Source organism: Penicillium nucicola (genome assembly GCF_028828085.1).
Source record: "Penicillium nucicola strain IBT 29836 chromosome Unknown utg000010l, whole genome shotgun sequence".
Classification (NCBI taxonomy): domain Eukaryota; kingdom Fungi; phylum Ascomycota; class Eurotiomycetes; order Eurotiales; family Aspergillaceae; genus Penicillium; species Penicillium nucicola.
The window spans coordinates 2,825,432-2,839,114 of record NW_026643134.1 but is presented as its reverse complement, the minus strand read 5'-3'; the positions used below and the strand labels follow the sequence as shown (position 1 = coordinate 2,839,114).

Here is a 13,683-nt window from a genome sequence, read left to right as displayed (position 1 = left end):
AGATGATGGACGGAGCTGCAAAAGATATGACATGACATGGGGAGGAAAGGACAGTGTTTCATAGGAGGCCTTTAATGACCTCGTTAATTTGTTTTATTTTTTTGTTCTCTTTCTGATTGTATTTGATAGTCTTTTGCTTTCTAGTATTTTATGCTAGGCTGGGCCATGGCCCAATTTTTAGTAATAGCGTTGCGATTTCATTTCATCTCCTCCCCGCCCCTTGTCCGTACTCCGTACCTCGTCCCACGTCCCACGTCGCATGTCGCAAGTCCCACCGGAATTCCAATTTTCCCACAAATTTGAAGCCGCCAAGGCTGCGCCTCGGTAGATCCATTGGGACATCCGCGGCTCGGTGAAGAATGCGGTCGACCGGCCAAGCCCGCCAAGGTAAATCCCCCTGCACGCTCATCTGCCACTATCGACCCTATGAAGCGAGGCGAGGATTGCAGATCGCCGTGTTCCTCCTTATCTAGCCCATGAGGCTGGCTCGCTGGTTTGGATTGGTGGGAAGCTATGACATCCTACGTGCTCTCGATGTCATCTTCAGGTATCCCACCCCACTCTGGTCTCTTGGCTCTGGCATCGTTCGCCCCGACAATTGAGCTGTAGCAGCCTATGCTATATTCACTAGTTTGTCTATAGCTTCCTCTCTTATATCACGTCTTGTCCACTGTATAGCTCTCTCTCCCGCTCTAGCTCTAGTCCTTCCTCGGTCCGGCTATAACAATTCCCGGCCGATACTTTACCCCGTGGAGAGAGCTCAGCTGCGCAAGCTAAGCTGCGCAAGCACGCGGGGGACGGACTACAGGAGGAATCAATGGCTGTGAATTTTTCCGTCGGAGACATGGAAGATGCAATGCAACAGACTAGAGAATAATGAACAACTAACAAGGCTGACGCATTAATCGTACGAACTCCGTCAGGCGAGAGATAAGCAGGCCGGCGGTGATTCTCTGGGCAGTGCAATTGCATCAATTGCAATGCAGCAATGGCGATGCAGGTTTTGCATTGGCACATTGATCCATGCAACATGCCAGATGCCTAGGATGCCGAGAAGTAGGGATCTGTGGGAAGCTGGAATGGGTCGAGGATTCGGTGTATATAAGCGCTTGGCGGGCCCTCGCGCGCTCTTGGCTCAGGTTGCACTCTGTGTACCTGTCATACTTGTGCAATCCAGCGGGAGATCACCAGAATTGATCATCGGAATGCCAAGAGGAAGAGTATACCGTACAGCAGGCTACTCTAGTCAGAATTATCGAGGGAGTAAGGGGGGGAACCTTGGAAGTGAGTCTAGTACAAATCAAATAGCGTCACGGATAGCCCACCGGTCAAGTATCGGAGCCAAGAGTTGATCCCTTCCTCTAGAGATTTGGGACACATGACCCAGCACAGTTTTTCCCCTCTGGACTCTGGACTCTGGACTCTGGACTCTGGACTCTTGACTATGGAAATGATCAGAATGGACTACGGTAGAGCCTTCCGAGGGTTCGGTGATATCTTCCCCGAGGCCAAGGGAGTCATTGTGTTGTATGTCATTGGTTCGATCCACATCCCTGCACATAATCGAGAGTTCTCCGAGTCTCCCCCGGATCCCCAGTTGCCCGTGAATATCCGTCACAGCATGAATAGACGAAGAAAAAGATCAAATAGAGTCTCCCGAAGGCCCGAGGTTGACATGCGGAAAGACTTACCTAAAGAACCCGATGGGCTGGGGAAGTTATCGTGGAGGTATGAGATCATCGGGACTTATAAGAGAGCCTAGGAAAGTCAGTCCTCTTGGAATTCTATTAGCCGATTTGATTATTCCAGTATTCAGTGATATTCTATTATTCTATTATTCTATTACTCATTCCATTACTTCCATCTGAATTCTGGTTTCCCGGTGTACCGGTGAGCCCGTAAGTACCTGTTACCTCATTCCTGGAGTCAACTTGCTCCCCCGGAAAGTATCTGTGACACGCAGATCGCGCCTGTGATTCCCCTCTTTATCTGCCCCTCCGCCCTTTTTTTTTTTTCTTCCCTTTCCTTTTCCTTCTTGTTAGCTCATTTCCCACTTTATTCCCCTGATACTTAATTCCCTTCGACATCTCTGACCTCTTTTCCCAAGCAATTGCACCGTGATCTGCCGAGATCGGCCTGGCATTAGATCCGGAGAGAGCTCCCCATATAGTGAGTCACCGCCTTCCCCCAGCTATATAGGTTCCCCCCCCCACACTCACCTCCCATCTAGTACTCTAAACCCCCTCTATCCTCCATCTCTCACAATGGCTTCCCACCGCCAGCCTGAGGATGCTATCGATGACTCGGAGTTCATCGAGGACCACGCGGAACACCACCAGGATTCCGTCCACCGTCGTCTCCGTGCCAACTCCACTATCATGCACTTCCAAAAGATCCTAGTCGCCAACCGTGGTGAAATTCCCATCCGTATTTTCCGTACCGCACACGAACTTTCTCTCCAGACAGTAGCGGTCTTTTCCCATGAGGACCGTCTCTCAATGCACAGACAGAAGGCCGATGAGGCCTACATGATTGGTACCCGCGGCCAGTACACTCCCGTCGGTGCTTATCTTGCCGGTGATGAGATCATCAAGATTGCCAAGGAGCACGGCGTGCACCTGATTCACCCTGGTTATGGTTTCTTGTCAGAGAATGCCGAGTTCGCCCGTAATGTCGAGAAGGCTGGCATTGTCTTCGTCGGCCCCAGCCCTGATACCATTGACGCCCTCGGCGATAAGGTGTCTGCCCGTCGCGCTGCTATCAAGTGCAACGTCCCTGTTGTTCCCGGTACCGAAGGCCCCGTGGAGCGTTACGAGGAGGTCAAGTCTTTCACCGATACCTACGGCTTCCCCATCATCATCAAGGCCGCCTTCGGTGGTGGTGGTCGTGGTATGCGTGTCGTGCGTAACCAGTCCGAGCTGCGGGACTCCTTCGAGCGTGCCACATCCGAGGCCCGCACTGCCTTTGGTAACGGCACCGTCTTTGTCGAGCGCTTCTTGGACAAGCCCAAGCACATTGAGGTTCAGTTGCTTGGTGATAACCAGGGTAACGTTGTCCACCTGTTCGAGCGTGACTGCTCCGTTCAGCGTCGTCACCAGAAGGTTGTCGAGATTGCTCCTGCAAAGGATCTGCCCGTCGATGTCCGTGATAAGATCCTCGCGGATGCCGTTCGCTTGGCCAAGTCGGTCAACTACCGCAATGCTGGTACTGCCGAGTTCTTGGTTGACCAGGAGAACCGCTACTACTTCATTGAGATCAACCCTCGTATCCAGGTTGAGCACACTATCACCGAAGAGATTACTGGAATTGATCTCGTCGCCGCACAGATCCAGATTGCCGCTGGTGCTACATTGGAGCAGCTCGGTCTGACCCAGGACCGCATTTCTACTCGCGGTTTCGCTATTCAGTGCCGTATCACCACCGAGGACCCTGCTAAGGGCTTCTCTCCCGACACTGGTAAGATCGAGGTATACCGGTCTGCCGGTGGTAACGGTGTTCGTCTGGATGGTGGTAACGGTTTTGCTGGTGCCATCATTACTCCTCACTACGACTCTATGTTGGTCAAGTGCAGTTGCCGTGGCTCCACCTACGAGATTGTCCGCCGCAAGATGCTGCGTGCGCTGGTTGAGTTCCGTATCCGTGGTGTCAAGACCAACATTCCTTTCCTGGCCTCTTTGCTGAGCCACCCTACCTTCATCGATGGCACTTGCTGGACTACCTTCATTGATGATACCCCAGAGCTGTTTGCCCTCGTTGGCAGCCAGAACCGTGCCCAGAAGCTGCTCGCTTACCTGGGTGACGTTGCTGTCAACGGCAGCAGCATCAAGGGCCAGATTGGTGAGCCCAAGTTCAAGGGCGAAATCATCAAGCCTATCCTCAAGGATGCTGCTGGCAAGCCTCTGGATGTTTCTGCTCCCTGCACCAAGGGATGGAAGCAGATTTTGGACAGCCAGGGCCCCGAGGCCTTCGCTCGTGCTGTGCGCGCCAACAAGGGCTGCTTGATCATGGATACCACCTGGCGTGATGCCCACCAGTCTTTGCTCGCTACCCGTGTGCGTACCATTGATTTCTTGAACATTGCCCATGAGACCAGCCACGCCTTGAGCAACGCATACTCGCTCGAGTGCTGGGGTGGTGCTACATTCGATGTGGCCATGCGTTTCCTGTACGAGGACCCCTGGGACCGTCTCCGCAAGATGCGCAAGGCTGTTCCCAACATTCCTTTCCAGATGCTGCTGCGTGGTGCCAACGGCGTCGCCTACTCTTCCCTCCCTGACAACGCCATCTACCACTTCTGTAAACAAGCCAAGAAGTACGGTGTCGACATTTTCCGTGTCTTCGATGCTCTTAACGACCTCGACCAGCTCGAGGTTGGTGTCAAGGCTGTCCACGAGGCTGGTGGTGTTGTTGAGGCCACCATGTGCTACAGTGGTGACATGTTGAACCCCAAGAAGAAGTACAGCTTGGAGTACTACATGGGATTGGTTGAGAAGATTGTCGCCATGCGCCCCCACGTCCTTGGTATCAAGGATATGGCCGGTGTGCTGAAGCCCCAGGCTGCCCGTCTTCTGGTTGGCTCCATTCGCGCCAAGTACCCCGATCTTCCCATCCACGTCCACACCCACGACTCCGCCGGTACTGGTGTCGCTTCCATGATTGCCTGTGCTGAGGCCGGTGCTGATGCTGTCGATGCCGCTACCGACAGCATGTCTGGTATGACCTCGCAGCCCAGCATTGGTGCCCTGCTTGCTTCTCTCCAGGGCACTGAGAACGACCCCAAGCTGGACCTGAACAATGTCCGCGCTCTGGACGCCTACTGGGCTCAGCTCCGTCTGCTCTACTCTCCCTTCGAGGCTGGTCTGACCGGTCCCGATCCTGAGGTCTACGAGCACGAGATCCCCGGTGGTCAGTTGACCAACCTGATCTTCCAGGCCAGCCAGTTGGGTCTTGGCCAGCAGTGGGCCGAAACCAAGAAGGCCTACGAGGTGGCCAACGAGTTGCTGGGCGATATCGTCAAGGTCACTCCCTCCTCCAAGGTCTGCGGAGACTTTGCCTCTTGGATTGTCAGCAACAAGTTCACCGCCGAGGATATTCTCGAGCGTGCCGATCAGCTCGACTTCCCCGGCTCTGTCCTTGAATTCTTCGAGGGTCTGATGGGCCAGCCGTACGGTGGCTTCCCCGAGCCCCTGCGCACCAAGGCCCTCCGCGGCCGCCGCAAGCTCGACAAGCGCCCCGGTCTGTACCTGGAGCCCATGGACCTCGCCAAGATCAGAGGCGATCTCCGCGAGAAGTTCGGCGCCGCCACCGAGTGCGACGTTGCTTCTTACGCCATGTACCCCAAGGTCTTCGAGGACTACCGCAAGTTCATCGCCAAGTTCGGTGATCTCTCCGTCCTGCCCACTCGCTACTTCTTGGCTCGCCCCGAGCTCGGCGAGGAGTTCCACGTTGAGCTCGAGAAGGGTAAGGTGCTGATCCTGAAGTTGCTCGCCATCGGTCCTCTCTCCGAGCAGACCGGCCAGCGCGAGGTCTTCTACGAGGTCAACGGTGAAGTCCGCCAGGTCAGTGTCGACGACAACAACGCTTCCATCGACAACATTGCCCGCCCCAAGGCCGATGCCTCGGACAGCAGCCAAGTCGGCGCTCCCATGAGCGGTGTCGTGGTTGAGATCCGCATCCACGACGGCCACGAGGTCAAGAAGGGTGACCCCATTGCGGTGCTGAGCGCCATGAAGATGGTAAGTTATCCTCAATCGCTTTCTCAATTGAATTCCTTACTAACACTTATTAGGAAATGGTCATCTCCGCCCCTCACAGCGGAAAGGTTTCCAGCCTCCAGGTCAAGGAGGGAGACTCCGTCGATGGCCAGGATCTGGTTTGCAAGATCAGCAAGGCGTAAAAGTCTATGTAACAAGACCTTGAGCACGACTTTTGATGCGTGATGCGATTTGAATGATTTCCTAGCGTTTTTGTTTTTGGGCTTGATGGATTTAGGTCAATGCTATCAGAATATTATTTCCATTTTACATTTCACATTTTACAATTACCACCGACCTTACGCACGGAGTGTATATGTAATTCCCCTCATGCACATGCACAGACTCACGATATACTTGGCAATGTTTGAGACTCGTATGGAGACCCCATGATACTTCCCTCGGAGCCCAGATCTAGCGCCTAGCGGTCCCACATCTCCCCGCAAAGCATTATCTCCCCCTCATACTCCCGTTACAACTTCACCCAATTGAAGACTGCCAATTGCCGATGAGCTCTCCTATCTCGGCTACAAGGACGGAACGAACGGAATCCAGCACAGATAAGAACCGCCATTGTTGGTGTTCTTATCCATGTCGGTTCCTGTTCCTGTTCCTGTTTCAAGCCTGGCGATTGCGGGATTTGAGCATTGCTCCCAAGAAGTCACAGCAACTACACAACACAGCTAGCTATCCATAAAACCAAATTCAAAGATCAAGATGACAACACCCCGCAAAACAACAAAATCCCTCGGTCACAGGGGAACAATCCAAGGCTTGACCATCTCAAATGACCAAAATCAAGATCTATGCACTTACTACGGGAGCGTCCGATATGCACTTCCACCGTCTGAACGTGAGAATTCCATACATGCCCTACGAAGAACACCATGGAGTATTGCAAGAATTGAAATCAACTGACTGTTTTCTTCACACAGGCTGGCGCCGCGCTAAGCCCTTACCACAGACATACACCTACGGCACAACCGACAACCCAGCGGATTGCACCACCGGCGCGGGTCTATGTCCCCAACCCGGATTTCTGAATCTGTCACCTGAAACTCCAGATCTATGGGACGAAGATTGTTTCCAGTGCAATGTTTGGGTTCCCCTTGGGGAGGTGCCTGAGGGCGGTTGGCCTGTGTTTGTTTTCCTCCGTAAGTGTCACTTTACCTGCCAATGATCTATATCCCATCAGAATGATCGAATGCTAAGGCTGGATGTATGATTTAGATGGTGGTTGGCTGCAGTTTGGAACTCCCAATTCATTCAATGCTGCTGCGTTGATTGGCGAGACGGAGTTCAAGTGTGTGGTTGTTATGCCTGCGTACCGAGTGAATCTCTTTGGATTCTTGTACTCGGCTGAGCTGGAGGCTGATGCCGCTGAGGTTGGGGAGTCTGTTGGTAACCATGGATTCTGGGATCAGCGATTGGCGCTTGAATGGACTCGTGAGAATGTCGGTTTGTTTGGGGGTGATTCGAGGAATATAACTATTAGTGGGTATAGTGCTGGTGAGTATAACCCCCCTTCTCTTTATATAGATCAAGTTATATCAACTAACATCTCCCATTACAGGAGCCAACTCTGTCTTCCACCAACTAGCCTACGACCTCCGCCAACCACCCTCAACCGCCCTCATCCGCCAAGTATGCATCTGGTCCAACAGCCCAGCAGTGCAACCCAAACAACCCAGCGAAACCCAAGACCAATTCAACGAGCTCCTTACAGCCCTCCAAATCCCGCTTACCCTCCCGCCAAGCGAGAAACTCGCCCTCCTCCGCTCCACGCCCGCCAAAACCCTCATCGCCACCACCAAAACCCTCACACTCTCCCAATTCCGGCCCACAACCGACGGAGCCTTCATAGACCCAGCCCTCTTCACGACCCTCGACAACGGCACCTTCGCCTCCACCCTCCTATCCCGCAAAACAAGAATCATCATCGGCGAATGCGCCGACGAACACTTCCTCTACAGCACCTGGTTCCGGCCGCACGCCAACACCCTCTCCGCCCTGCGCACCCGCCTCATCGCCGACTACCCCGAACACATCGTCGACGCCCTCATCCGCACCTACTACCCGGCCGGCGCGCTCCCGGCCAACTGCAAGAACTGGGACGTGGACGCGTGGGGACGCTGCTATGCCGATATGCAGGTGCATAAGATCCAGCGTGGGTTCTTGTATGCGCTGACGAGTAATTCGGCGGGAGTGGATGCGTCGGCTTTGCTGTTTCGGTATCGCATTGAGTGGAGGGCCAAGTGTGTGGATTTGGGGATTCCGGTTGAATGGGGGGTTACGCATTCGTCGGATTATCCGGTTTGGTTCTATGGGAATGGGAAGGGGTTGGAGGGGGGTGAGAAAGAGGTTGTGAATGGGGCTTTTGTTCGGCCTTTGAGTTTGTTTGTTAGGGGGGATGGAGGTGATGGGGACTTTGGATGGGGAGCTGTTGGGGCTCGGAGGGTCAGGACGTTGAAAGGGGATGGGACGGTTGTTGTTGTGGATGATGAGGGATGGGAGGATGGTGTGAGGGTTTGGAAGAGGTTGAGAGATGCCGATACGGGCAAGGCGGTGCTATGAGCTTGATTTTGCGTGAATACCTTCACGTTGGTTTGTAGGTGAAATGATCGCCGTTAAGCTTTCCCCGCATTTCAACTACGTCAAGATGTTCACATCAGGATTCGAGGGGGAGTCAGGAATCAGGATAAATTCTTAGGGTTGTGTCTCACATAGAATAGACAGGCCTGGAATAAGTTCTCTAACGTCTACTCCGTTCAACTGGGCCACTTAGTCAAGTTCGTGATATCCGGGGTATTTACTGCCCTTATAATACGACTTCCCCTCTTCTCTCTCTCCTCTCTCCTCTCTTCTCTTTCTTTTCTAATTCATCTCATATTCATCTTCACATCTCTCATTCCATCAAGTCCAATCACAAAAGGTAATCCAAAATTGGCCACCCAACACTAATGACGTCGACGACTCCCAACTGTATCTTCACTACTCCGTAACTCCCAGACATCTCACACTTCCAACCCCTACTTCTAGCTCGTCTTCGCATATTATCACTATCAACTAATCCTTTCAAAGGACCCTACATCATCCCCAATTTCAACCACGGATTTCGCCCCGCTAGACATAATCATCATGTCTGACGACAGCACTCGTCGCCACTGGCATGGAATCCCAGGCAACCGTCACGAGCAGTGAGTTATGAATCCCGAGTCTAGTCTGAACTACAAAGCTAATGAGATGCAATCTAGCCTTAATGTTTGGATGAACGTGAGTATACGTCAATGTGGAACATAACTGTTAACTGCTATAAACAAATACTAACTAAACATTCCCAGGGCGGCGCAAAGGCTCCCAGCTCCCGTGCTGCTTGGGCTATGCCTGAGGGAACTCCTTCTGATAGAAGGGTATGTCATACTCTCTTTTTCCTGCTTTTGCACTCTTATGCATACTTATAAATCAACCTCCTGCCCTTCCCTCCTACCTTTTCATACATACTACACTACACTATACTATACCACACCACACCATCCATTACATTAACCTCTAACACCAAAATGAAGGACTCCACCACCTCAACATCCTCAAACAACAACAACACAAGCGGCTCCCCACCCATCCCAAGCCTCAGCGAACGACGTCGCTCCAGCGCCAGCTCCTCTGGCGGCCTCTTCTCAAACCTGCAATCCCAGAAGCGGGAGTCCAACACAAGTGCCGACATGGCTACCCGTCGTGCGAGCTGGAACGAGCAGTCTGCCAAGGGTGGTGCGTTCGCTAAGTGGTGGGAGGGATATACGCGCGGTAACAAGTGATCTCTGGGTTTTGCGTTGTGCGTATTTTCATAGTGGGTGAGGGTGGATGGGAGTTAAAACATGAAAACAATATGTGAAAACATTTATAGTAGTGGTGGTGGTGGTGGTGGTGAGATGGTGATCTTTTAGGGCTAACGCTATGTGCTATGTGCTATGTGCTATGTGCTATGTGCTATGTTTGGATTTACTTGGGTGGCGTGTTGGGGTTTTTGATTATCTTAGTATGAATGAAATGAAATATGATATTGAAAGTGAAAGTGAAATGGACATTGTGTATCGGTAGACAGCTGTGGTGTATGTCTGTTGCAATTGAGAATATAAGCGTGTGTACAATGCTTACTTCACTGTTGTTGATGTACTGAGCTTTTTCAGTACATCGGTAACATTATATTTTCTCTAGCCGCTGCCACCAATTAAGTCATCATTGCAGGCTCTGACTCTATTGACCGATCAAGAATTCTTATTTAGAGTGTTGTTGGAACACTGAACGAGTAAGACTCCCTGGAGCTACCAGCATGGCCTGCAAACCGTGAACAGCTAGGGGTAGAGCCCATTCGGAAAACTCAGCCCCTTGCAAGAAACTAAAAATTAAATATACCTCACTGTGATCCCGGCAAAAACAAGAATAGCTAAAAAAACAGACCCCTTCCAAGGTTGGAACATTCCATTTCCTTAGGAATGCTGACTTATCGTCCCAATCCAGCAGGTGGTCACACGATGCCCCTTTGCGTTTTCAGCTTGCTGATATAGCTTGACAGAATCAAATCAAGGGTCAAGATGTTGAAATTCGAATAAGTCGATGAACAAGTCGGTAATTTAGGAGGCGAGATTCTCAAAGAAACCAAGACAATGAGATAGGCTTGGCTTGGCTTCATTGAGGACCCTTTTCCTTTCCAGTTCTCATTCTTTGAAACCGCAAATCTGCAGGGGTCTGTGTGTAGACCTCATATAATGAAGCCGCTTTCGGGGTATCCTCAAGTCCACCGCATCTGCAATAGCATGGAAGTCGTAGACAAAGATGCAGGTGGCCAGCTCTTTGAATTTCTCACTAGATCATACCCGAACTCCCAATTTCTAGAGACATGGCATTGGATCTCTTCTTTCCAGTATGATTATGACACGCCAATCATCGATCCGTCAGCTCATTTTGTCCCTTCTCGTTGTATCAGTTGGGCTGTCCAAAGGACTCCATTTGCTTCAGCATATCTCCTCTATTCCCGGACCTACTTTTGCTCTGTACTTTCCAACCTTTCTCATTCTAGAAACCTTGCTGTGTATCAGTGCTTGGATTTTTCTGTTTAAATGCAATGGCGTGAAAGCGGTTATTGGGATTGTTGTGGCTGCGGCCATCTCGTGAGTTGAATGAACCCTTTGCAGATAAAGACGGATTTTGACCGCCACAGATCCCTGAGTCTTGTTCTCTGTGCATCTCAAATTGCCTTTTACCTAGTCACTGGTAATGAGATTCGATGGGAAGCTGCAGCGGCGACAGGAAGTGACCCCGAGGGTGCTCGACTGCTCTTGTCTGGAACCAAGTCTTTCATGGGCGCTGCAAGTGTCATATTCATTCTTTCCTGGCTGTTCAAGAATGGCATATATTGTGCAATGAACTTTTGGTTCTGCGCATTATTTACCAGTCCGTCGACTGAGAAAGGAGACAAGGAGGCTCTTCTGCCAGGCTCTCAAGATAAGCCTTCAGTCTCAAGTCCCATTCGACTCTGGACTATCATGGCTGTGATCACAACGGCTACTCTGCGTCTAACTCGCCCCCAAGTACCGTATAACCATATGTCTGGTGCGATACCGTTTACCCTTTTCCAAGCACTGAGACCATCCCCTACTAAGGGTCATGGGGATCAGGAATTCCCACTCGCAAGCCTGATCGGAGAGGAATATTGGGAAGGCCCTCATGGGCACTTCAAAGGCTGGGCTCCGGGAATGACAGAAGAGAACCACACTGTCGGGCATTACAATGCCGTGGATGATCCTTTGCGGATCACCAACCTCGACCATGACATGATTGAGCCTTTGACTCGCGCTCTCAAGGATCACGATATCCCAATAACGCATGTTGTTCTTGTGCTGATGGAAAGTGCTCGGAAAGACATATTCCCTTTCAAAGCAGGATCTCATTTGCACGAAGAGATCTTGTCCTCTTGGAACAGCCAAGACCCTCAAGTACTCCAGAGTGTCAATGAAAGGTTGTCAAATCTCACGCCAGTCGCCGAAAAGCTAACCGGTCAATTTGGTGGGTTCATGAAGTCCCAAAATGACTCCCAAACTCGTGAATCTCAGTGGGAAGATACCGCTGCGTCCGGGATGGGTGGAATCAATATTGATGGTATTCTGACTGGCAGCACTCTGTCTTTCAAGAGTGCTATCATGAACTACTGTGGTATGGGGCCACTACCGGTGGACTTTATGGATGAAGTCAAGGCGAAGGCCTATCAGCCTTGCATCATGCAGGTCTTTGACTTGTTTAATCAACTCAAGCAGAATGAGACGGCCAAAGATCAAAATTTGCACAAACCCCATGGTCAGCTCGATTCCATACATCTTCGCAATTGGACGTCTGTGTTCTTGCAGTCCATGTGAGTTGCTTGTCTCCCATTTTTGGTTTCGCATGTATTGCTGACTTTGACATTTTTACTATTCTCAGAACAGGACTGTATGATGATCAGGATCAGCTTAATGAGAAAATGGGATTTAAGAAATCCATTTATCGCGAGCAAATAGAAGAAGAAGACGCCAAACACTTCCATCCCGGAATGGAAGAGATCAACTATTTCGGGTATGTATCTGCCCATAACTACTGCGTCTTGTCATAAACTAACCTACATCAGATACCCCGAGCATGAGATATTACCATATCTACGCGATGTGGTCAACAATACACTTGAGAACAACGAACGACTCTTCCTTTCTCATTTCACATCAACGACTCATCATCCATGGGGCACACCCAAAGACTATCCAACCGAGACATACTTCTCCGAAGAAGGACTCATGGCGAAACACGAAGAAATGAACCAATATCTGAACGCCGTCCGATACGTAGACACCTGGCTCGGAGACATGATGAAAGTTCTGGAAGAATTCGAGATTGCAAACGAGACACTAGTCGTCTTCGTCGGGGACCAGTAAGCCCGCACCCCAAACCTCAACCGAACGACCACCCAAGTCCCCCACTAACACCAAGCAGTGGCCAAGCATTCGACGAAGATGCCCCAGTATCTGGCACCTACGAGAACGGCCATATCAGCAACTTCCGCATCCCACTTCTATTCCGACACCCCCTGCTCCCAAAGCTCCAGATCACAGCCAATGCAACCTCGATGTCCGTCGTGCCCACAATCCTCGATCTACTCGTGCAGACAGGCTCCCTGAACAAGATGGATTCCAGCACAGCCCTCGACCTCATGAACGAATACGAGGGCCAGTCGCTCATCCGTCCCTACCAGGCTACTCATAATGGCCGACAGGCTTGGAATTTCGGTATCATTAACCCTGGAGGAACAATGCTTAGTGTTGGGTCTGCGGCTGTTCCGTATCGTTTTGTATTGCCGCTGAGCCCGGACTTTGAATACATCTTCTCTGATTTGGATACTGACCCGAATGAGCTGGCTCCATTGCGGGGGTGGTCACTAGAGGAGTTGATTGTTCGTGTGAGGAAATTGCATGGAGATCATGCTGGGAATTGGCTTATAGATGCGGAGAAGGTGAGTTCTATCAGAATTGTTCTAACTCAGTATTGCAAGGATGATCTAACCTTTGATAGGTGGGCAAGTATTGGGTGGAAGAGCAAAAGCGACGTTGGGATTACCAATGATATCATTTGTACTATATATAGTTCTAATCGAAATTTGCATAATATGAAAAAGAAGAGAGAATACTTGATTGAATATGTAGAGAAATTGGTAATTAGATTGCTTTGACTACCCGTATCCATATATTGAACTGAAGACAAGAAGTAGGCGCAAAGTAAGGCCAAAGTAGAGTTCAGAAAACACGAGAGAATACGTACTCGCTTGAAAGGTTATATTTCCACTGAGACTATCCTAATTGAAGCTAACAATCGAACAATACTAAGAGAAACGAGAAAGCGAAATCTGTAT

General features: G+C 50.7%; 4 protein-coding genes across 4 annotated transcripts; all 4 read left to right on the top strand.

The window, feature by feature from the left end:
• Window positions 1-2,264: 2,264 nt before the first annotated feature.
• Window positions 2,265-5,896, top strand: N7511_009625 (pyruvate carboxylase; the record flags this gene model as incomplete). Its single annotated transcript, XM_057132002.1, has 2 exons — window positions 2,265-5,735; window positions 5,789-5,896. The coding sequence occupies 2 exons, from the start codon at window positions 2,265-2,267 to the stop codon at window positions 5,894-5,896; spliced, it is 3,579 nt and encodes a 1,192-aa protein (XP_056979990.1).
• Window positions 5,897-6,470: 574 nt separating this feature from the next.
• On the top strand, window positions 6,471-8,327 carry N7511_009624 (putative carboxylesterase; the record flags this gene model as incomplete). Its single annotated transcript, XM_057132001.1, has 4 exons — window positions 6,471-6,606; window positions 6,689-6,907; window positions 6,984-7,262; window positions 7,327-8,327. 4 exons carry the CDS (start codon window positions 6,471-6,473, stop codon window positions 8,325-8,327), a joined length of 1,635 nt encoding a protein of 544 aa, XP_056979989.1.
• Window positions 8,328-8,891: 564 nt separating this feature from the next.
• Window positions 8,892-9,568, top strand: N7511_009623 (uncharacterized protein; the record flags this gene model as incomplete). The annotated part of the gene is made up of 4 exons (XM_057132000.1): window positions 8,892-8,950; window positions 9,008-9,026; window positions 9,095-9,163; window positions 9,320-9,568. The coding sequence occupies 4 exons, from the start codon at window positions 8,892-8,894 to the stop codon at window positions 9,566-9,568; spliced, it is 396 nt and encodes a 131-aa protein (XP_056979988.1).
• Window positions 9,569-10,676: 1,108 nt separating this feature from the next.
• On the top strand, window positions 10,677-13,397 carry N7511_009622 (uncharacterized protein; the record flags this gene model as incomplete). The annotated part of the gene is made up of 6 exons (XM_057131999.1): window positions 10,677-10,921; window positions 10,972-12,159; window positions 12,228-12,359; window positions 12,412-12,708; window positions 12,771-13,287; window positions 13,347-13,397. The coding sequence occupies 6 exons, from the start codon at window positions 10,677-10,679 to the stop codon at window positions 13,395-13,397; spliced, it is 2,430 nt and encodes an 809-aa protein (XP_056979987.1).
• Window positions 13,398-13,683: the final 286 nt, after the last annotated feature.